Raw genomic sequence first — 18,630 nt, forward strand, 5'->3', positions numbered from 1 at the left:
CTCCAGGGGGAAGGATACTGCAAAATCCCCATTCCCTGCCCACTCCAGGGGGAAGGATACTGCAAAATCCCCATTCCCAACCCACTCCAAGGGAAGGATACTGCAAAATCCCCATTCCCTCCCCCCTCCAAGGGAAGGATACTGCAAAATCCCCACCCCAGGGGATGGTTACTGCAGAATCCCCATTCCCACCCCACTCCTGGGGGAAGGTTACTGCAAAATCTCCATTCCCACCCCACTCCAAGGGGAAGGATACTGCAAAATCCCCATTCCCAACCCATTCCTGGGGGAGGGATACTGCAAAATCCCCATTCCCAACCCACTCCAAGGGAAGGATACTGCAAAATCCCATTCCTCCCCTCCAAGGAAGGATACTGCAAAATCCCCACCCCAGGGGATGGTTACTGCAGAATCCCCATTCCCACCCCACTCCTGGGGGAAGGATACTGCAAAATCTCCATTCCCACCCCACTCCAGGGGGAAGGATACTGCAAAATCCCCATTCCCAACCCACTCCTGGGGGAGGGATACTGCAAAATCCCCATTCCCACCCCACTCCAGGGGGAAGGATACTGCAAAATCCCCATTCCCACCCCACTCCAGGGGGAAGGATGCTGCAAAATCTCCATTCCCACCCCACTCCAGGGGGAAGGATACTGCAAAATCTCCATTTCCACCCACTCCTGGGGGAAGGATACTGCAAAATCTCCATTCCCACCCCACTCCTGGGGGAAGGATACTGCAAAATCCCCATTCCCTCCCCCCTCCAAGGGAAGGATACTGTAAAATCCCCACCCCAGGGGATGGTTACTGCAGAATCTCCACTCCCACCCCACTCCTGGGGGAAGGATACTGCAAAATCTTCATTCCCTCCCCATTCCTACGGGAAGAATGCCGCAAAATCTCCATTCCCTCCCCATTCCACGGGGAAGGATACTGCAAAATCCCCATTCCCACCCCACTTCTGGGGGAAGGATACTGCAAAATCCCCATTCCCACCCCACTTCTGGGGGGAAGGATACTGCAAAATCCCCATTCCCACCCCACTCCTACGGGAAGGATACTGCAAAATCCCCATTCCCACCCCACTCCTACGGGAAGGATACTGCAAAATCCCCATTCCCACCCCACTCCTACGGGAAGGATACTGCAAAATCCCCATTCCCACCCCACTCTGGGGCCAGCCAGAGGTGGCGTTTGCCGGTTCTCCGAACTATTCAAAATTTCCGCTGCCGGTTCTCCAGAACCTGTCAGAACCTGCTGGATTTCATTCCTGGTGCAATCGCAGCATGCATTTGGCGCAGACGGCTCATGCGCGCACACTCAGCCCATGTTTGGCGTACATTGCGCATGCGCGGCCGGCGAACCGGTGGCAAACCGCTTCAGATTTTACCACTGGTGTGCATGCGTGCAAGGCAAGCATTTGCCCTTTTGGGGGAAAGCGGAAAGCACAGCTGGATTTCGTCTGTATCCCGCCCCCCACAAAAAAACTTTTCTTGTTCTTCTGCGAAAATGAAAGAAAACATGTATTTGCGTGCGTGCAATTTGGAGAAAAGTGGAAGGAACATCTGGCGTTTGTCCCTACTCCAAAAAACACATTTCTTGCTCTTCTGTGAATGGGAACAAAGGAAAAACCTCGGTGCAGCGCACAACTTCATTGTCTCTTTTGCAGGTCCAAGGAGACCCGTGTGAGTCCAAAAAGGTGGGTGGGGATTTGAAAACGAGCCAATTTCTGCGCTCCCCCCCCCTCCCGACCCCCAAACAGACACAGGGGTTTGTGCTGCTGCCAAGTTCGGTCTTGGTGTTGTGTGCAAAGCTGCATACGTCCTTGTGTACTTTGGCTGGTGTGCGTGTGTGTTCAGCTGGTTGAATCCTGAAGAAAAGTGACGTCAGTTGACCTGGTTCAAGGAGTTCTCTTTCTTTTTCCTTCTTGCGGCAGGTTTTGGTTATGTGAATTTGTCAGATTTTTCCCCCCCCTCGTTTTTTTTTTTTTTGGGCCAGCTTTCTTCTGCAAGCATTTGGGGGGTGTGTGTGTCTAGATTATTTTGGGTTCAATAAGTGATCCATTTGCTTTAGAAGAGTGGGATTGGCGATGAGCTCAGCTCGGAATTCCTTCAGGATATATATATATATCCACGTGGTTTTCTTGGCAGCGAGAGAAAAGTTATTTATTTATTTGCAGGCAATAAATAAACTGAATATCGGAATAACAAGAGTTGGAAGGGACCTTTTAGGTTATCTAGTCGACTCAAGCAGGAAACCCTACGCCATCTAATAACCAAATAACAGAAAAACAGGTTTGGAAGGGACCTTGTAGGTCATCTAGTCCAACCCCCCCTGCTCGCGCAGAAACCCCTGTGCCATCTAATAACGGAATATCAGCAGAACAGGGTTGAAAGGAACCTTGTAGGTTATCTAGTCCAACTCCCCTGCTCACAAAGGAAACCCTACACCAGTGATGTGGGCATGCATGCCATCGCCAGAGGCTCTTTCGGTTTCCAGAGTACACATGCGTGCCGGCCAGCTGATCCTCCCATGTGCCAGAGGCCCGGAAAGCCGAAGATCAGTTGGCCACCAACTTGCAACAGCTCGTTTAGTGCAGGGGTCTCCAACTTTGGCAACTTTAAGCCTGGAGGACTTCAACTCCCAGAATTCCCCAGCCAGCAAAGCTGGCGTTCAGGAAAAAACTGTTCTTGTGTCTAGTTGTTGTTCTGGTGTGCAGTGCTCTGTAGCGTCGTTTTGAGGGTAGGAGTTGAAACAGTTTATGTCCAGGATGCGAGGGGTCTGTAAATATTTTCACAGCCCTCTTTTTGACTCCTGCAGTATACAGGTCCTCAATCAACCATTAGCAACAGTCAATGGTATAGAATAGAATAGAATAGAATAGAATAGAATAGAATAGAATAGAATAGAATTTTTTATTGGCCAAGTGTGATTGGACACACAAGGAATTTGTCTTGGTGCATATGCTCTCAGTGTACATAAAAGAAAAGATACCTTCATCAAGGTACAACATTTACAACACAATTGATGGTCAATATATCAATATAAATCATAAGGATTGCCAGCAACAAAGTTACAGTCATACAGTCATAAGTGGAAAGAGATGGGTGATGGGAACTATGAGAAGATTAATAGTAGTGCAGATTCAGTAAATAGTTTGACAGTGTTGATGGAATTATTTGTTTAGCAGAGTGATGGCCTTCGGGGAAAAACTGTTCTTGTGTCTAGTTGTTCTGTTGTGCAGTGCTCTATAGCATTGTTTTGTGGGTAGGAGTTGAAACAGTTTATGTCCAGGATGTGAGGGGTCTGTAAATATTTTCACAGCCCTCTTTTTGACTCCTGCAGTATACAGGTCCTCAATGGAAGGCAGGTTAGTAGCTATTGTTTTTTCTGCAGTTCTAATGATCCTCTGAAGTCTGTGTCTTTCTTGTTGGGTTGCAGAACCGAACCAGACAGTTATAGAGGTGCAAATGACAGACTCAATAATTCCCCTGTAGAACTGGATCAGCAGCTCCTTGGGCTGTTTGAGCTTCCTGAGTTGGCGCAGAAAGAACATAAATGAAGTCAGTTAATAGGTGAGGATTACCTGCACAATCTCTTAAGCGTGTTCTTCTGCTCAGAACTTTAAAGCAGGCGTCAAAAACTTCTTTTTTTTTATCAAATCCCAGATGCTTCCAGGCCAGGTGCCCCCATTTTCCAGGAACAAGATAAGGTCCCTGTTTTGATGCCAACATGAATATTTATTTCATTTTATCCCAGAGGACAATAGTGGGAACGTATACATAGTGTGTTAGATCTTTTCCTGCCAGGTCTAGTTGTATAAATCAAGCCTTTATCTACAGGAGATGCCCACGAATTCCTTCCTTAATGGTTTCAGACAGTTTGCTGTTCTAATGGCTTCAGATTCTTTAGGAAAAAAAAGAAGGAAAAAAAACAAACAAACTTGCTACGTGGCAGTTTCCTAGCTAGCTTTGTCAAATTATCAATATTATCTATATAGAGAGAAGACAAATCTGTGGCAAAGTGTTTCCATCTGTGTATTGGTGTGTAATATACATGTGTGTAAAGGCGTACATGCATACATGCCCCCTCCCCTTACTAAAATAACATCCAGTATGTAAGAAATTTGACGGCATTGGCCTAAAGTAGTGTTTTTAAGTTTTGGTGACTTTAAGATGGCTGGGCTTCAACTCCCAGAATTCTCCAGTCATTATGTGTGGATTTCAATTCCCAGATTTCCCCACTAGTATGTGTGGATTTCAAGTCTCAAAATTCCCCCACCAGTATGTGTGGAATTCAATTTCTAGAATTCCACAGTCGTTATGTGTGGATTTCAACTCCCAGAATTCCCCAGTTAGTGTGTGTGTGTATTTCAACTCCCAGAATTCCCTAGTCAGTATGTGTGGATTTCAACTCCCAGAATTCCCTAGTCATTATGTGTGGATTTCAACTCCCAGAATTCCCTAATCATTATGTGTGTATTTCAACTCCCAGAATTCCCCAGTTAGTGTGTGTGTGTATTTCAACTCCCAGAATTCCCTAGTCATTATGTGTGTATTTCAACTCCCAGAATTCCCTAGTCATTATGTGTGGATTTCAACTCCCAGAATTCCCTAATCATTATGTGTGTATTTCAACTCCCAGAATTCCCCAGTTAGTGTGTGTGTGTATTTCAACTCCCAGAATTCCCTAGTCATTATGTGTGGATTTAAACTCCCAGAATTCCCTAGTCATTATGTGTGTATTTCAACTCCCAGAATTCCCCAGTTAGTGTGTGTGGATTTCAACTCCCAGAATTCCCTAGTCAGTATGTGTGGATTTGGTTCTGCAACCCAACAAGACAGATACAGACTTCAGAGGATACTTAGAACCGCAGAAAAAAATAGCTACCAACCTGCCTTCCATTGAGGACCTGTATACTGCACGAGTCAAAAAGAGGGCTGTGAAAATATTTACAGACCCCTCACATCCTGGACATAAACTGTTTCAACTCCTATCCTCAAAACGACACTATAGAGCACTGCACACCAGAACAACTAGACACAAGGATAGTTTTTTCCCGGAAGGCCATCACTCTGCTAAACAAATAATTCCCTCAACACTGTCAAACTATTTATTAGATCTGCACTACTATTAATCTTCTCATCGTTCCCATCACCCATCTCCTTCCACTTATGACTGTAACTTGTTGCTTGTATCCTTACGATTTATACTGATATTGATTGTTTCCTGATTGCTTATTTGTATCCTATGACTATCATTAAGTGTTGTATCATTAAGTGTGATACCTTTGGGACAACCGTGACCTAGATAACTGAGAATCTCCATAGATATTTTCCTTTCCTCTCCTCTCCTCTCCTCTCCTCTCCTCCTTTCTTTCTTTTCTTTTCTTTTCCTTTCCTTTCCTTCCCTTCCTTTTTCCTTTTTCCTTTCCTCTTCCTTCCCTTCCTTCCTTTCTTTCCTTCCTTTCCTTCCCTTCCTTTCCTTTTTCCTTTCCTCTTTCCTTTCCTTCCCTTCCCTTTCTTTCCTTTCCCTTTTCCTTTCTCTTTTCCTTTCCTTCTTTCCCCGGCCTTCCTTGTTTTTCTTGGAAGACGTTTCGCTTCTCATCCAAGAAGCTTCTTCAGCTCTGATTAAAAGTCCATCAGCTCTGAAGAAGCTCCTTGGATGAGAAGCGAAACGTCTTCAAAGGAAAAAAACAAGAAGAGTCCAGTTGCCTCTTGAAAAAAAACAAAAACACACCATTGGGACATCCATGACCTGGATGGCTGAAAATCTTCACAGACATTTGCTTACGTCTCCTTCGTAAGTAAGAACGGCATAAACAGGAGGAGGAAACCAGGCCGTGTCCTGTGTCTCCAAAACCCCATTTGTGTAATTTCCTGTCATCCGACAACAAGCGTTCACAGCTTGAGGTTTATTTTCGAGATGGCCCTTTGCTTCACAGGCCGTTTTCCAGATCTTCCCTGGCAGAACAAAAACCGGCGCTATACACCTCGGATCAACACGGGGTTCTCGACTTAAAACCGCTCATTTAGTGACCGTTCCACGTTGAACAAAGTGACGTAGGACCGTTTTTCACACTTAACGACCGCCGCAGCATCCCCTGTTGACGCGTGATCAAAATTCGAATGTATTCATATATTAAGACGGTCGTAGTATTCTGTGGGGGGTGACACGACTGGGGTTTGCCAATAATGAATAATAATAAAAGAAATAATAAACAATTTTGGAGACTGAGTGGCAAAAATCAAAAGGAATCTGCTAGCACCTAGGGAATAATTTGTATTATCACCTTTGTATTATTATTATTATTATTATTATTATTATTATTATTATTATTATTATTATTATTATTATTATTATTATTATTATTATTATTATTATTATTATTTGCATTTATATCCCGCCCTTCTCCGAAGACTCAGGACGGCTTACACTATGTCAAGCAATAGTCTTCATCCATTTGTATATTATATACAAAGTCAACTTTTATTGCCCCCAACAATCTGGGTCCTCATTTTACCTACCTTATAAAGGATGGAAGGCTGAGTCAACCTTGGGCCTGGTGGGACTTGAACCTGCAGTAATTGCAAGCAGCTGCTGTTAATAACAGACTGTCTTACCAGTCTGAGCCACAATTTGTATTATAACATGTATAAATCGGGCGTGCAAACCACCTTATCTAGATAGCCCCCGACTTACGACCATAATTTAGCCCACCAATTCTGAAACAGTTGTTAAGTGAGTTTTGCCCCCAGCTTTACGGCCTTACTTGGCCATCGTTGTTAAGCGAACCACTGCAGTCGTTAGTTAGTCGCATGGTCATTACATGAATCTGGCTTCCCCATTGACTTTGCCAGTCAAGAAGGTCACAAAAAGGGGATCGCATGACCCCCCCGGGACACTGCCACCGTCATAAATATGAATCAGTGGCCAAGCCGCATGATTTTGATCACATGACCACAGGGTGCTGCAACGGACGTAAGTGTGAAACATGGCCATGCCACTTTTTCCTCTGCTGTTGTGACTTTAAATGCACACTAAACCAGGGGTCTCCAACGTTGGCAACTTTAAGCCTGGAGGACTTCAACTCCCAGACTTCCCCAGCCAGCAAATCTGGCGTTCGGGAAAAAATTGTTCTTGTGTCTAGTTGTTGCTCTGGTGTGCAGTGCTCTATAGCGTCGTTTTGAGGGTAGGAGTTGAAACAGTTTGTGTCCAGGATGTGAGGGGTCTGTAGATATTTTCACGGCCCTCTTTTTGACTCCTGCAGTATCCAGGTCCTCAATGGAAGGCAGGTTGGTAGTCATTGTTTTTTCTGCAGTTCTAATGATCCTCTGAAGTCTGTGTCTTTCTTGTTGGGTTGCAGAACCGAACCAGACAGTTATAGAGGTGCAAATGACAGACTCAATAATTCCTCTGTAGAACTGGATCAGCAGCTCCTTGGGTAGTTTGAGCTTTCTGAGCTGGCGCAGAAAGAACATAAATGAAGTCAGTTAATAGGTGAGGATTACCTGCACAATCTCTTAAGGGTGTTCTTCTGCTCAGAACTTTAAAGCAGGCGTCAAAAACTTTTTTTTTTATCAAATCCCAGATGCTTCCAGGCCAGGTGCCCCCCCCATTTCCCAGGAACCAGATAAGGTCCCTGTTTTGATGCCAACATGAATATTTATTTCATTTTATCCCAGAGGACAATAGTGGGAACGTATACATGGTATGTTAGATCTTTTCCTGCCAGGTCTAGTTGTATAAATCAAGCCTTTATCTACAGGAGATGCCCACGAATTCCTTCCTTAATGGTTTCAGACAGTTTGCTGTTCTAATGGCTTCAGATTCTTTAGGGAAAAAAAGGAGGGGGAAAAAAAACCAGGAAAAAAAACTTGCTACGTGGCAGTTTCTTAGCAAGTTTTGTCAAATTATCAATATTATCTATATAGAGAGAAGACAAATCTGTGGCATAGTGTTTCCATCCGTGTATTGGTGTGTAATATGCATGTGTGTAAAAGCGTACATGCATACACCCCCCCCCCCTTACTAAAACAACATCCAGCGTGTAAGAAATTTGACGGCATTGGCCTAAAGTAGTGTTTTTAAGTTTTGGCGACTTTAAAATGGCTGGACTTCAACTCCCAGAATTCCCCAGTCATTATGTGTGGATTTCAACTCCCAGAATTCCCCAGTCATTATGTGTGGATTTCAACTCCCAGAATTCCCCAGTCATTATGTGTGGATTTCAACTCCCAGAATTCCACAGTCATTATGTGTGAATTTCAACTCCCAGAATTCCCTAGTCAGTATGTGTGGATTTCAACTCCCAGAATTCCAAAGTCAGTATGTGTGGATTTCAACTCCCAGAATTCCAAAGTCATTATGTGTGGATTTCAACTCCCAGAATTCCCCAGTCATTATGTATGAATTTCAACTCCCAGAATTCCCCAGTCAGTATGTGTCGATTTCAACTCCCAGAATTCCCCAGTCATTATGTGTGGATTTCAACTCCCAGAATTCCCCAGTCATTATGTGTGGATTTCAACTCCCAGAATTCCCCAGTCATTATGTGTGAATTTCAACTCCCAGAATTCCCCAGTCATTATGTGTGGATTTCAAGTCCTCAGTCAGTGTATGTGGACTTCAATTCCCAGAATTCCCCCACCAGCTGTCATTCAGCAATCTCATTCAGTAATGACCCATCCATTTCTACTCTTGACCCACCCCCCCCAAATTCCAAAGGGACCCGCCTTTCCTTATTTACCTTATTTCCTTCAAAGCCCTCTTTTTTTTTCCAGCCACCAACCAAGGGGGCTCGCTATTTTTCGTTGTTGTAATGTTATCCTATTCCTTCTGCTGAGCTCCGTTGTTAATTTCGGGGTTACAGCCAGCTCTGTCTTCGCTCCACCGCCAGTTTTTTACAGGGTACCCCCAACTCCATCACTTCAAAGACCCAGTGGGGTCCTTGACCCCCCCAAAAAAGAGGGCAACCATTATCTTTTAGTATGTTGCTGTGGGTCTCAAGAAACCAATCCATGGGGCAGCGTCTGGTTTTTTTTTCTTTTTTTAAAAAAAAACCTTCGACCACAAAATTGCCCCTCTGGTAGATCCGACTTATCTATAAAAAGAAATGCCAGATCTTAAAATGGGTGCCCGCTCTTAAAATGCTTCTTTTGATCACTGGGTAGTTTCTGAAGCTTTTCATTCTTTTAAGTCTGAAGCATTTTTATTCCAGGCTGGTCTTCGGTGCTTCCCGGCAAATTCCGGCTGATGCAGGATTTTAGGTCAGCTTATCCTGCCGTTCGGACGATTCTTCCAGAGTCTCGAGAGCTGGATTGGAAGGGATCTTAAGGGACAGGAGGGAGACCTTTGGTGCGGCGGATCCACTGAAGGGATTTTGTTTTGTTTTTGTTTAAATCTCTCGGCAGGTTCATTAGAAAGAGAGTTTGGACGGCATGCAAAGTGGTGATACATCGGCAGAGAGTACGGATGATCCTCTTAGTAGTGGCCCACGAGGAGCACGACAGCCGCGAATAGTAGTGATCGGAGCAGGCCTAGCTGGCCTCTCGGCAGCCAAAACCCTCCTAGAAAACGGATTCACGGATGTGACAGTTCTCGAAGCGTCGGATCGAATCGGAGGCAGAGTCCAAAGCGTGAAACTCGGTAAGGGGACGGCGCCGCGGGATGTTTGGTTTCAATCGGAAGGTGATTTTTTTTCCTGTAATGGGGTAGGGTTTCTTGCTTGAGCAGGGGGTTGGACTAGATGACCTACAAGGTCCCTTCCAACCCTGTTCTTCTGTTCTTCTGTTATTAGATGGCACAGGGTTTCCTGCTTGAACAGAGGGTTGGACTACAGGATCCCTTCCAACTCTGTTCTTCTGTTATTCCGTTATTAGACGGCATATTTATTTTATTTATTTTATTTATTTACATTTATATCCCGCCCTTCTCCAAAGACTCAGGGCGGCTTACAGTGTGTAAGGCAATAGTCACATTCTATTTGTATATTTACAAAGTCAAATTATCGCCCCCCCAACAATCTGGGTCCTCATTTTACCTACCTTATAAAGGATGGAAGGCTGACTCAACCTTGGACCTGGCGGGACTAGAACCTGCAGTAATTGCAGGCAGCTGTGTTTTAATAACAGGCTTCTTACAGCCTGAGCCACACCGTGGCATAGGGTTTCCTGCTTGAGTAGGAGGTTAGACTAGATGACCTGCAAGGTCCCTTCCAAGTCTGTTATCCTGTGATCCTCAATAATGGAGACTGGATGCGGAGATTGCAGAGGGACCCCTCCCCCCCACCCCCAGCATAGCAGTTCTGATTCAAGCAGGATTTAAAATATTTTATTAAATTTATTATGTTATTATTAATTAAATAAATTATTAAATTTATTTATTAAATTTTTTATCCCATCTTTATTACTTTATAAGTAACTCAAGGTGGCGAATGTACTTAATACTCCTCCTCCTCCTACTTTTCCCCACAACAACCCTGAGGGGTGGGTTGACTGATAGAAAATGACTGGCCCAAAGTCACCCAGCTGGTTTTTATGGCTAAGGTGGGACTAGAACTCACCAGCGGCTGGTGATTGGCCCGAAGTTCACCTAGCCAACTTTCAGGCCTAAGGCGGGACTAGAATTCACCGTCTCCTGGTGATTTGGCTCAAAGTCACCCAGCCAACTTTTATGCCTAAGGCAGACTAGAATTCACCGTCTCCTGATTTCTGTGCCAGTACCTTCATCATTGTGAAATTATGTGTGTGTGTGTGAAAATTGGACAAATCTGTATATGGTAAAGGACTCTTAGTAACCTTAAAGTTGATGATAATTTTTTTAGTTGATGGATGTGAGGATCAAAAGGGGAAATGGATGCATGAGGCCATAGGAATTCAAATTCACCTTCAGATTCTCTTAAAGACATGATCCTGGCTTCACCATTGATTCTGATCGTTGGAAGTTTGCAAAAAAAGTGATCATGTGACCCCCGGGACATTGCAACCTGTCATAACTATGAGTCCTTCGGGAGATAGGGCGGTATATAAATATGAATAATAAATAAATAAATAAATAAATGTTGTCTGAATTTTGATCACGTGACACCATGGGGGAAAGGTTGTAAGCGTGAAAAACAGTTGCTGGATTTCTCTTTTTTATTAGTTTATAGCAGGGGTCTCCAACCTTGGGAACTTTAAGACTTGTGGACTTCAACTTCCAGAGTTCCTCAGCCAGCTTTGCTACCAGTTTGCTATGGTTTGGGCGAACATAGTGATAAAAAGTATTAGTTTGGGCGAACTGGTAGTAAAAAAAAAAGCTACCGATTTGGTCGAACCAATAGTTAGCTACCAGTTCAGTCGAATCGGTACTTTAAAAAGCTACTGGTTTGGTTGAACCAGTAGTAATAAAAGCTACCAGTTTGGGTGAACCAGTATTTTAAAAAAATGCTACCAGTTCGTTCGAACCTGTATTTCCGATGATCAGCTGTGTCGCACGATTTATATTCGCTAGAAAGCAGGAAATCCTGCTTTCTAGCGAAACTAAATCGTGCAGTACAGCTGATCCCTCCTTGCTGTTCTACTTACTTTCCCAAGCCTCCTTTTGATACGCACTGCGCATGCACGTGTGTTTGGCTCACCGGTTTGATAGCAAACCGGTTCAGATTTCATCACTGGTCAAGTCTGTATGCTCTTTTGACCGGTTCTATTTCTGGGGCCAGGTTGCCTCAGTTTACCCTTCCTCTGACATCTTTCTGGACGCAATCCTGCCATTGTTTCCCCGCGTCCAAAGGCTCTTCCGCTGTCTCGCGCGACGAAGGTCGAGCGAGAAGTTCTTGCTTTCTCCCGCCAAGTTCTCCTACCTTTCATCAACCCCGGCCAGATGTGGCTCTGCGATTTTGTTTGGCCGTCTGTCGGTATTATAAATACCTTCTCTTCCGTCTTTGAGGGGGCTCTATAAATAGCACCACGTTGTCTGGAGAGAAGCGTGGAGACAATTTTGGCAAAAACAAACAATCCTTGCGTCAACGGAGCAATTAATTGTGATTTAAATCCTCAACGAGCAGAGCCCGTTTCTTCTTTGTTTCCTGTCCTCAGCTGACACATAGTCCTTCTGGACATTGCAGGTAGAGAAGTTTTGTTTTTGTTTTTGAAAAAGAGAAAAATAACCCGAGCAAAAGGCCACAAAACCCACTCGCGTCGTATGTAAGAGCATCACAACTGGCTGGCTTTTCTTTCTTCCGTGACAACCGTGGACACTTTTCGCCCCATTGCTCCTTATCTGAGTGTTTTATCTATCGATTTATTTATTTAGCGTTCGCAAGGATGGTTTTCATTTACCTTCCCTACCGGTTCACAAATGTGAGAGTGCGCGTGCACGCGCGCTGGCTGTGCTCACACGTGCTTCATCCACGCGTGCGCACAGCCTTCCGCACACACGCTTTGTTTGCATGTGCGGCTTACACCCATGCGTGTGACTAAAAAATGTGCCTAAATACGATGGCATTAAAACCTGGGCGGGCCCAGCTGCGATTTCCGCAACCGGTTTGGGCAAACCGGTCCAAACTGTCTGAATGCCACCTTTGAGCGAATGGCATATCATACACGGGCTTGAGACATAGGTAGCAGGAACTCCATATGTCTAGTTTAATGAAAGGAAGGACTAGGGGAGACATGATAGCAGTCTTCCAATATCTCAGGGGCTGCCCCAAAGAAGAGGGAGTCAAACTATTCTCCAAAGCCCCTAAGGGGAGGACAAGAAGCAATGGGTGGAAACTAATCAAGGAGAGAAGCAACTTAGAACTAAGGAGAAATTTCCTGAGAGTGAGAACAATCAATAAGTGGAACAACTTGCCTGCAGAAGTTGTGAATGCTCCAACACTGGAAGTTTTTAAGAAGATATTGGATAACCATTTGTCTGAAGTGGTGTAAGATTTCTTGCTTGGGCAGTGGGTTGGACTAGAAGACCTCCAAGATCCCTTCCAACTCTGTTGTTGTTGTTGTTGTTGTTGTTGTTGTTGTTGTTGTTATTAAGCCTGGGTAGGCAGGCAGGCCCACCTGCGATTTCTGCTACCGGTTCGGGCGAACCGGTCTGAAATTTCTGAATGCCACCTCTGAGAGTACGGCATACCATACATGAACTTGGGATATATGTTAACAGGACGGGTGAGATTTAAAAATGAACCACAATAAAATCGGAGTGGTTAAAAAAGATCTATACGGGTGTTGCTCGACTTACGGCCGCGACGGAGCTCAAAACATCTGTTGCTAAGTGAGACAATTGTGAAGTGAGCTTTGCCCCGTTCTTGCGAACTTTCTTGAGACAGTTGTGAACTGGAATGAAGGGCAGTTGGTCAGTTAGTAACACGGTCATTATGCGAATCTGGCCTTACCCCTGGACTTTGCTTGTCCGAAGGTCGCAAAAGAGGATCACATAAACCGGGGACACAGCAACGGTCGTAAATATGAATCAGTTGCCAAGCGTCTGAATTTTGATCATATGACCATGGGGATGTTGCAACGATTACAAGTGTGAAAAACTGGTCGTAAGTCACTTTTTTCGCTGCCATTGTAACCTCGGTCACTAAACGAATAATTGTAAATTGAGGACTAACTGCTTTGGAAACTGGCCTGTTGGACATTTCAATGGGGCCTAAGAATTCTCATAATGCGCAGGGCCGAGTGATACAGTTTGTCATAACTTTGAACAGTCGCTATCGGTCACTAAACGAATGGTTGTAAGCCGAGCAATATCGGTAGTCCTCAATTTAACAACAGTTCATTTAGTGACTGTCTGCAGTTACGGACTGAAAAAAGTGTCATTTTTCCACACAACTATTGCAGCGTCCCCAGGGTCACGTGATCAGAATTCAGACGCTTGGCCACCGACTCATGTTTATGACGGGATGCAGTGTCCTGGGGTCACGTGATCCCCTTTTGCGACCTTCTGACAAGCAAAGTCAATGGGAGAGCCGCATTCACTTAACAACCATTGTTCCTAACCTAACAACGACAGCGATTCACTTAGCAACAGTGGCTGGAAAGGTCCTAAAATGAGGCGGAACTCAAAGACCCTTCCAAGTCTGTTAATCTGTTAAAGATCTGTCTCGCTTAGCCCCAGAAATTTTTGGGACTCAGTGGTAGTCGTAAGACGAGGACTAAGCTATACCTGTAAAGGAGATAGGAGTGCTGGAATCAAAGGTGACATTCTACCGGTTCGGACGAGTTCTGTTGTGACTCCAGCCCCCGAACCTGGCCCCATGCCCGAAAGTGACTCCGAGAGCGAGGGGGAAGGGCCGGTAAGGCTTACCTCGGGAGCACCGATTCCTGTGGCTCGGCTCCAGGAGCCAGAACCAGACCAGTCGGAGGACATAATGAGGCCGTCATCCCCTGATTCCTCCCTTCCCCAGGCTACGCCTTCAGACCCAGCTGATAATAATAATAATCAAGCTTGGCTTGACCCGCGCTTCAGAAGATTAGAGAGGCGGTGTCATCAAAGGGAAGGGTGGGGCAGGAGCCCCACCCCACAGGATATATAAGGAGCTTTGGGACTGCTCTCACTCCACGGGAAGCAAAAGTTTAGCTGAACCGTTTCAAAAAGAGCTGAAAGTCTTGCTATGTGAGTCATTTGTTTGAACTTTGGCAGGCAGCTGCGATTTCTCTGCCAGGACTGATAAGAGCCGTGAATCCACTGGCTGAAGGCCAGCTCATGGGTCTGAAGTGGGGAAGGAGACAGAACAGGTTCGAGCAAACCAGTAGCTCCGACGATCAGTTGAGAGCGAACCGGTTCGGTCCGATGATCAGGTGGGCCTTCCTGCCTGGCCTTGCGCTTTACTGACCTATATCTTCTCAGCTGATTCACGCGGCAGAACGGCTTGCCGCGTCTCAGCTATGTTACTCCCCAGCAGTAACGTGGAAGTAAATGTCAGGGTTCCAAGGAACACTCCAAACAAAATAAGGCTCTGAGGCTTTATTAGAGATGTCACGTTGGCACAGCTGGGAAAACCCGAAACCGAAAGTTTCCAGGTTTTCCGCACCCAGTTGACAGTTCACAGCCCTGCCCCACACCCACAAGTTCATCACATTGTCCAACCAACTCTTCACACTCAACTGGATACAATCTTCAGGCAGTCGACATCAGACGCAGGCAAAAGTCCTTGAATACGGAATGTTGTTATGACTAACTTTCTACCGCTCCAACAACAACCCCCTCCTTACTTCCCCAGCTAAAATATGTGGCAGTTAAGAAGCAAAAAGAAAATTGCCTTCCGAAACTGACAGTAAGTTTTCGTAAAACTGCGCACGCAGCGAAGCGCGCGATCAGCGAACCTGGTGGTTAAACCGCCAGGATCCCACCGCTGGGTGGAATCGGTTCCTTTCCGTGCTGGATTTGAACCCGGCTTGTTTTATTAACTGGGAGAACTTCAGCTTGTCCTCCTCGTTTCCTCTTGATGACGGGACCTCATGGTCTCCCGTTGAGTTAATCAACACCCGGCAGTACATTAAACCAGGAGGCATCTGAAGAGCTTCTGTGGGGTGGGGAGACGGGGGGAAAGAAAGGAAACGTGACAAGTCCAGCATCCGCCTTTTCAATTGAGAACTTTGTCCGACACTTGGCCACCACTCTGGAACGGGAAGTGGGTCATCGGTGGCCAAAACGCCGGAGTCAAAAATAGACCCCAGTTGGGGCATTCTGCCAGAGAGGACGGAAGTCCTTCAAGGTCCAACTCTCTAGAGGACCATCGCCTCTGTCAACACACCTGTGCGATGTTTCCTGGTTTTGCTTTTATATGTATGAACTGCTGGGACGTCATCGCTGCCCGGCAAGAACGATGCTTGAGAATTGGCACGATTTCTCCGGCTTTCTCACGAGAATGATGGGTCCTTTTTTTTTTTCTCGCCTTGGCATGATTCGAGAAGCGGGTGGCAACTCATCGTGTAGCTCGCACCCAGGACCGGCAGAAGCCTGGCTATTTCCTGCACCAGGCTTCGATCAATCCATCCTGTTAGAGCGATCGATCGATCAAATGGGCTGCCATTTGTTAAAAATGGTGTAAGGTCTCCTGCCGGAGCAAGGGGTTGGGCTAGATGACCTATAAGGTCCCTTCCCACTCTTGTTAATCCGTTAATCCGAATAGAGCTGGAAGGGACCTTGGAGGTCTTCTAGTCCAGCCCCTGCTCAAGCAGGAGACCTGTTCCATTTTAGACAAATGACTGTCCCGTCTCGTCTTGAAAACCTCCAGTAATGGAGCATCCATAACTTCAAGTGGCAAGCTGTTCCACTGGTTAATTTGATAAATGAATTGAATAACAGAGATGGAAGGGACCTTGGAGGTCTTCTAATCCAACCCCCTGCTCAAGCAGGAGACCGTATACCATTCAGTACAATCTCTTCTTACAAACCTCCAGTGATGGAGCGCCCACGATTTCTGGTGGCAAGCTGTTCCACTGGTTAATTGTCCTCGCTGTTTGGAAATTTCTCCTTCATTCCAGGTTGCTTCTCTCTCCTGGGTTAGTCTCCATCCGTTGCTTCTTGTCCTGCCTTCTGGTGCTTTGGAAAATAGGTTGACCCCCCTCTTCTTTGGGGCAGCCCCTCAAATACTGGAATACTTCTATTAGGGGCCTGTTAGGGGCCTCTGTGGCTCAGACTGGTAAGACAGTCTGTTATTAACAGCAGCTGCTTGCAATTACTGCAGGTTCAAGCCCCACCAGGCCCAAGGTTGACTCAGCCTTCCAGCCTTTATAAGGTAGGTAAAATGAGGACCCAGATTGTTGGGGGCAATTAAGTTGACTTTGTATATAATATACAAATGGATACAAATATACATTACACAATGTAAGCCGCCCTGAGTCTTCGGAAAAGGGCGGGATATAAATGTAAATAAAAATAAATAAATAAATAAATAAATATTATGTCCCCCCTAGTCTTTCTTTTCTCTAGACTAACCATATGCAATTCCTGCAACTGTTCTTCATATGTTTTAGTCTCCAAGCCTTTAATCATCTTAGTTGCTCTTCTCTTCACTTTTTCCAAAGTCTCAACCTCTTTTTTTGTAACGTGGGGACCAAAACTGGGTGCAGTACTCCAGGTGTGGCCTTACTAAGGCTTTAATAAAGCGGTACCAAGACTTCATGTGCATCTTTTGCGGTTCAGAGTGATTTTCCTACAATGATCGTACCGGTCTCTTCTTGTGCAATGCTCGGACCCTGTGATCTTTCAGGCAGCTTCTGTTCCAGTTGAGGTTCCAGGCAGTCCTCGATTTACGACCGCAATTGAGCCTGAAGATGTCTGTTACTAAGCGAGTACAGTTTCGCCCCATTGGACAATCTTTCTTGATTCATTGCTAAGCGAATCTGTCGTGTTCCACTCCTCCTCTGACGGCCGGGTCTGGGAAGTCTGTATCAAGCTTGGCCACGAAGCCTCTGCAGCTTTGCCAAATTCCTGTCAGAGTTCTCAGGGCAGGCAGGAATCCAAGGTGTGACTTCAGCAACCAGATGAGACTTTGCCTGACTCAAGGAATGCCAAAAAGCAGATCCTTTATATAGGCCATGAGGTGTGGCTCCATGACTCAGCACTTATCCAGGCCTGACCCTCCCTTCCTTTTGCTGACGTCGCCTCTCCATTCTCCGGAAGCGGGGATCTGTCCACTGTGTCTTTTCGTCCTCCTGCTCAGCTGCCGGCACTTCTAGCTCGTGGCTGGCTTCGTGGTCACATGCTGTAGGGAGGTTTGTTTGCTCATTCTGTCCGGGCATGGTGCCAGGGCTGGGGGCTGGAGGCATGCCAGGCCATTCTTCTTCACTATCAGTCTCTGGCTTAGATAACAGGAGATGGGAGGGGCCCGGCTGCGGAGAGGGGGGCGGGCGAGGCACAACAGAATCATTGAACTTGTTAGGTTAGTAACATGGTCGTTAAGCAAATATGACTTCCCCGTGGACTTTGTTTCTTGGACGGTCGCAAAAGGGGATCATGTGACACACACACACACACACACACACCCGGGAAAATGCAACCGTCATAAATTTGATTGCTTGACAATGGGGACGCTACAACGGGTCGTAAGCATGAAAAAGGGTCATAAGTTACGTTTTTCAGTGCCGTTGAAACTTCGGTCACTAAACGAACTGTTGTGAGGATTACCTGTATTAATGAAGAGAGCATTTTGATGTATCTGCTTGAAAAACGTTAACTTATGGCCGTTTTTCGCACTTATGCAGCGTCCCCACTGTCAAATAATTTCAGACGCTTGGTGATTGACTCCTGTTTATGACTGTTGCAGTGTCCCGGGGAGGGTGGGGTGTTATGTGATCCCGTTTTGCGACCTTCTGAGCCTGCTGGGTAACTTTGGGCCAATCTCAAGGGGGCTGTGAGTTCTAGTCCCGCTTCAGGCATGAAAATCAGTTGGATTGGAAAAATCCGGATATCCCACCAGATCAAATTATAATAAATATATATATATATATATATGAATGTGCAGAAATGGATAATTATCGAATGAAATGAAGGAGAGGGAAGATACTGAGTACTATTGAATATGGAATAGATCAGGGGTCTCCAACCTTGGCAAATTTAAGCCTGGCTGACTTCAACTCCCAGAATTTTGGGAGTTGAAGTACGCCAGGCTTAAAGTTGCCAAGGTTGGAGACCCCG

The 18,630-nt window shown here is 45.7% G+C and overlaps 1 protein-coding gene across 3 annotated transcripts in view; it reads left to right on the top strand.

The window, feature by feature from the left end:
• The window catches only part of SMOX (spermine oxidase), a 77,117-nt gene that overhangs the window by 38,928 nt on the left and 19,559 nt on the right, over positions 1–18,630 (top strand). For all 3 annotated transcript variants that reach the window (XM_058193302.1, XM_058193301.1, XM_058193303.1), the window contains exon 2: positions 9,417–9,651. In XM_058193302.1, the coding sequence (XP_058049285.1) occupies positions 9,444–9,651 (208 nt within the window). In that variant the 5' untranslated portion in view covers positions 9,417–9,443. The remainder of the gene's footprint in view (positions 1–9,416; positions 9,652–18,630) is intronic.

The sequence above is a fragment of the Ahaetulla prasina genome, chromosome 8 (genome assembly GCF_028640845.1).
Source record: "Ahaetulla prasina isolate Xishuangbanna chromosome 8, ASM2864084v1, whole genome shotgun sequence".
Lineage (NCBI taxonomy): Eukaryota > Metazoa > Chordata > Lepidosauria > Squamata > Colubridae > Ahaetulla > Ahaetulla prasina.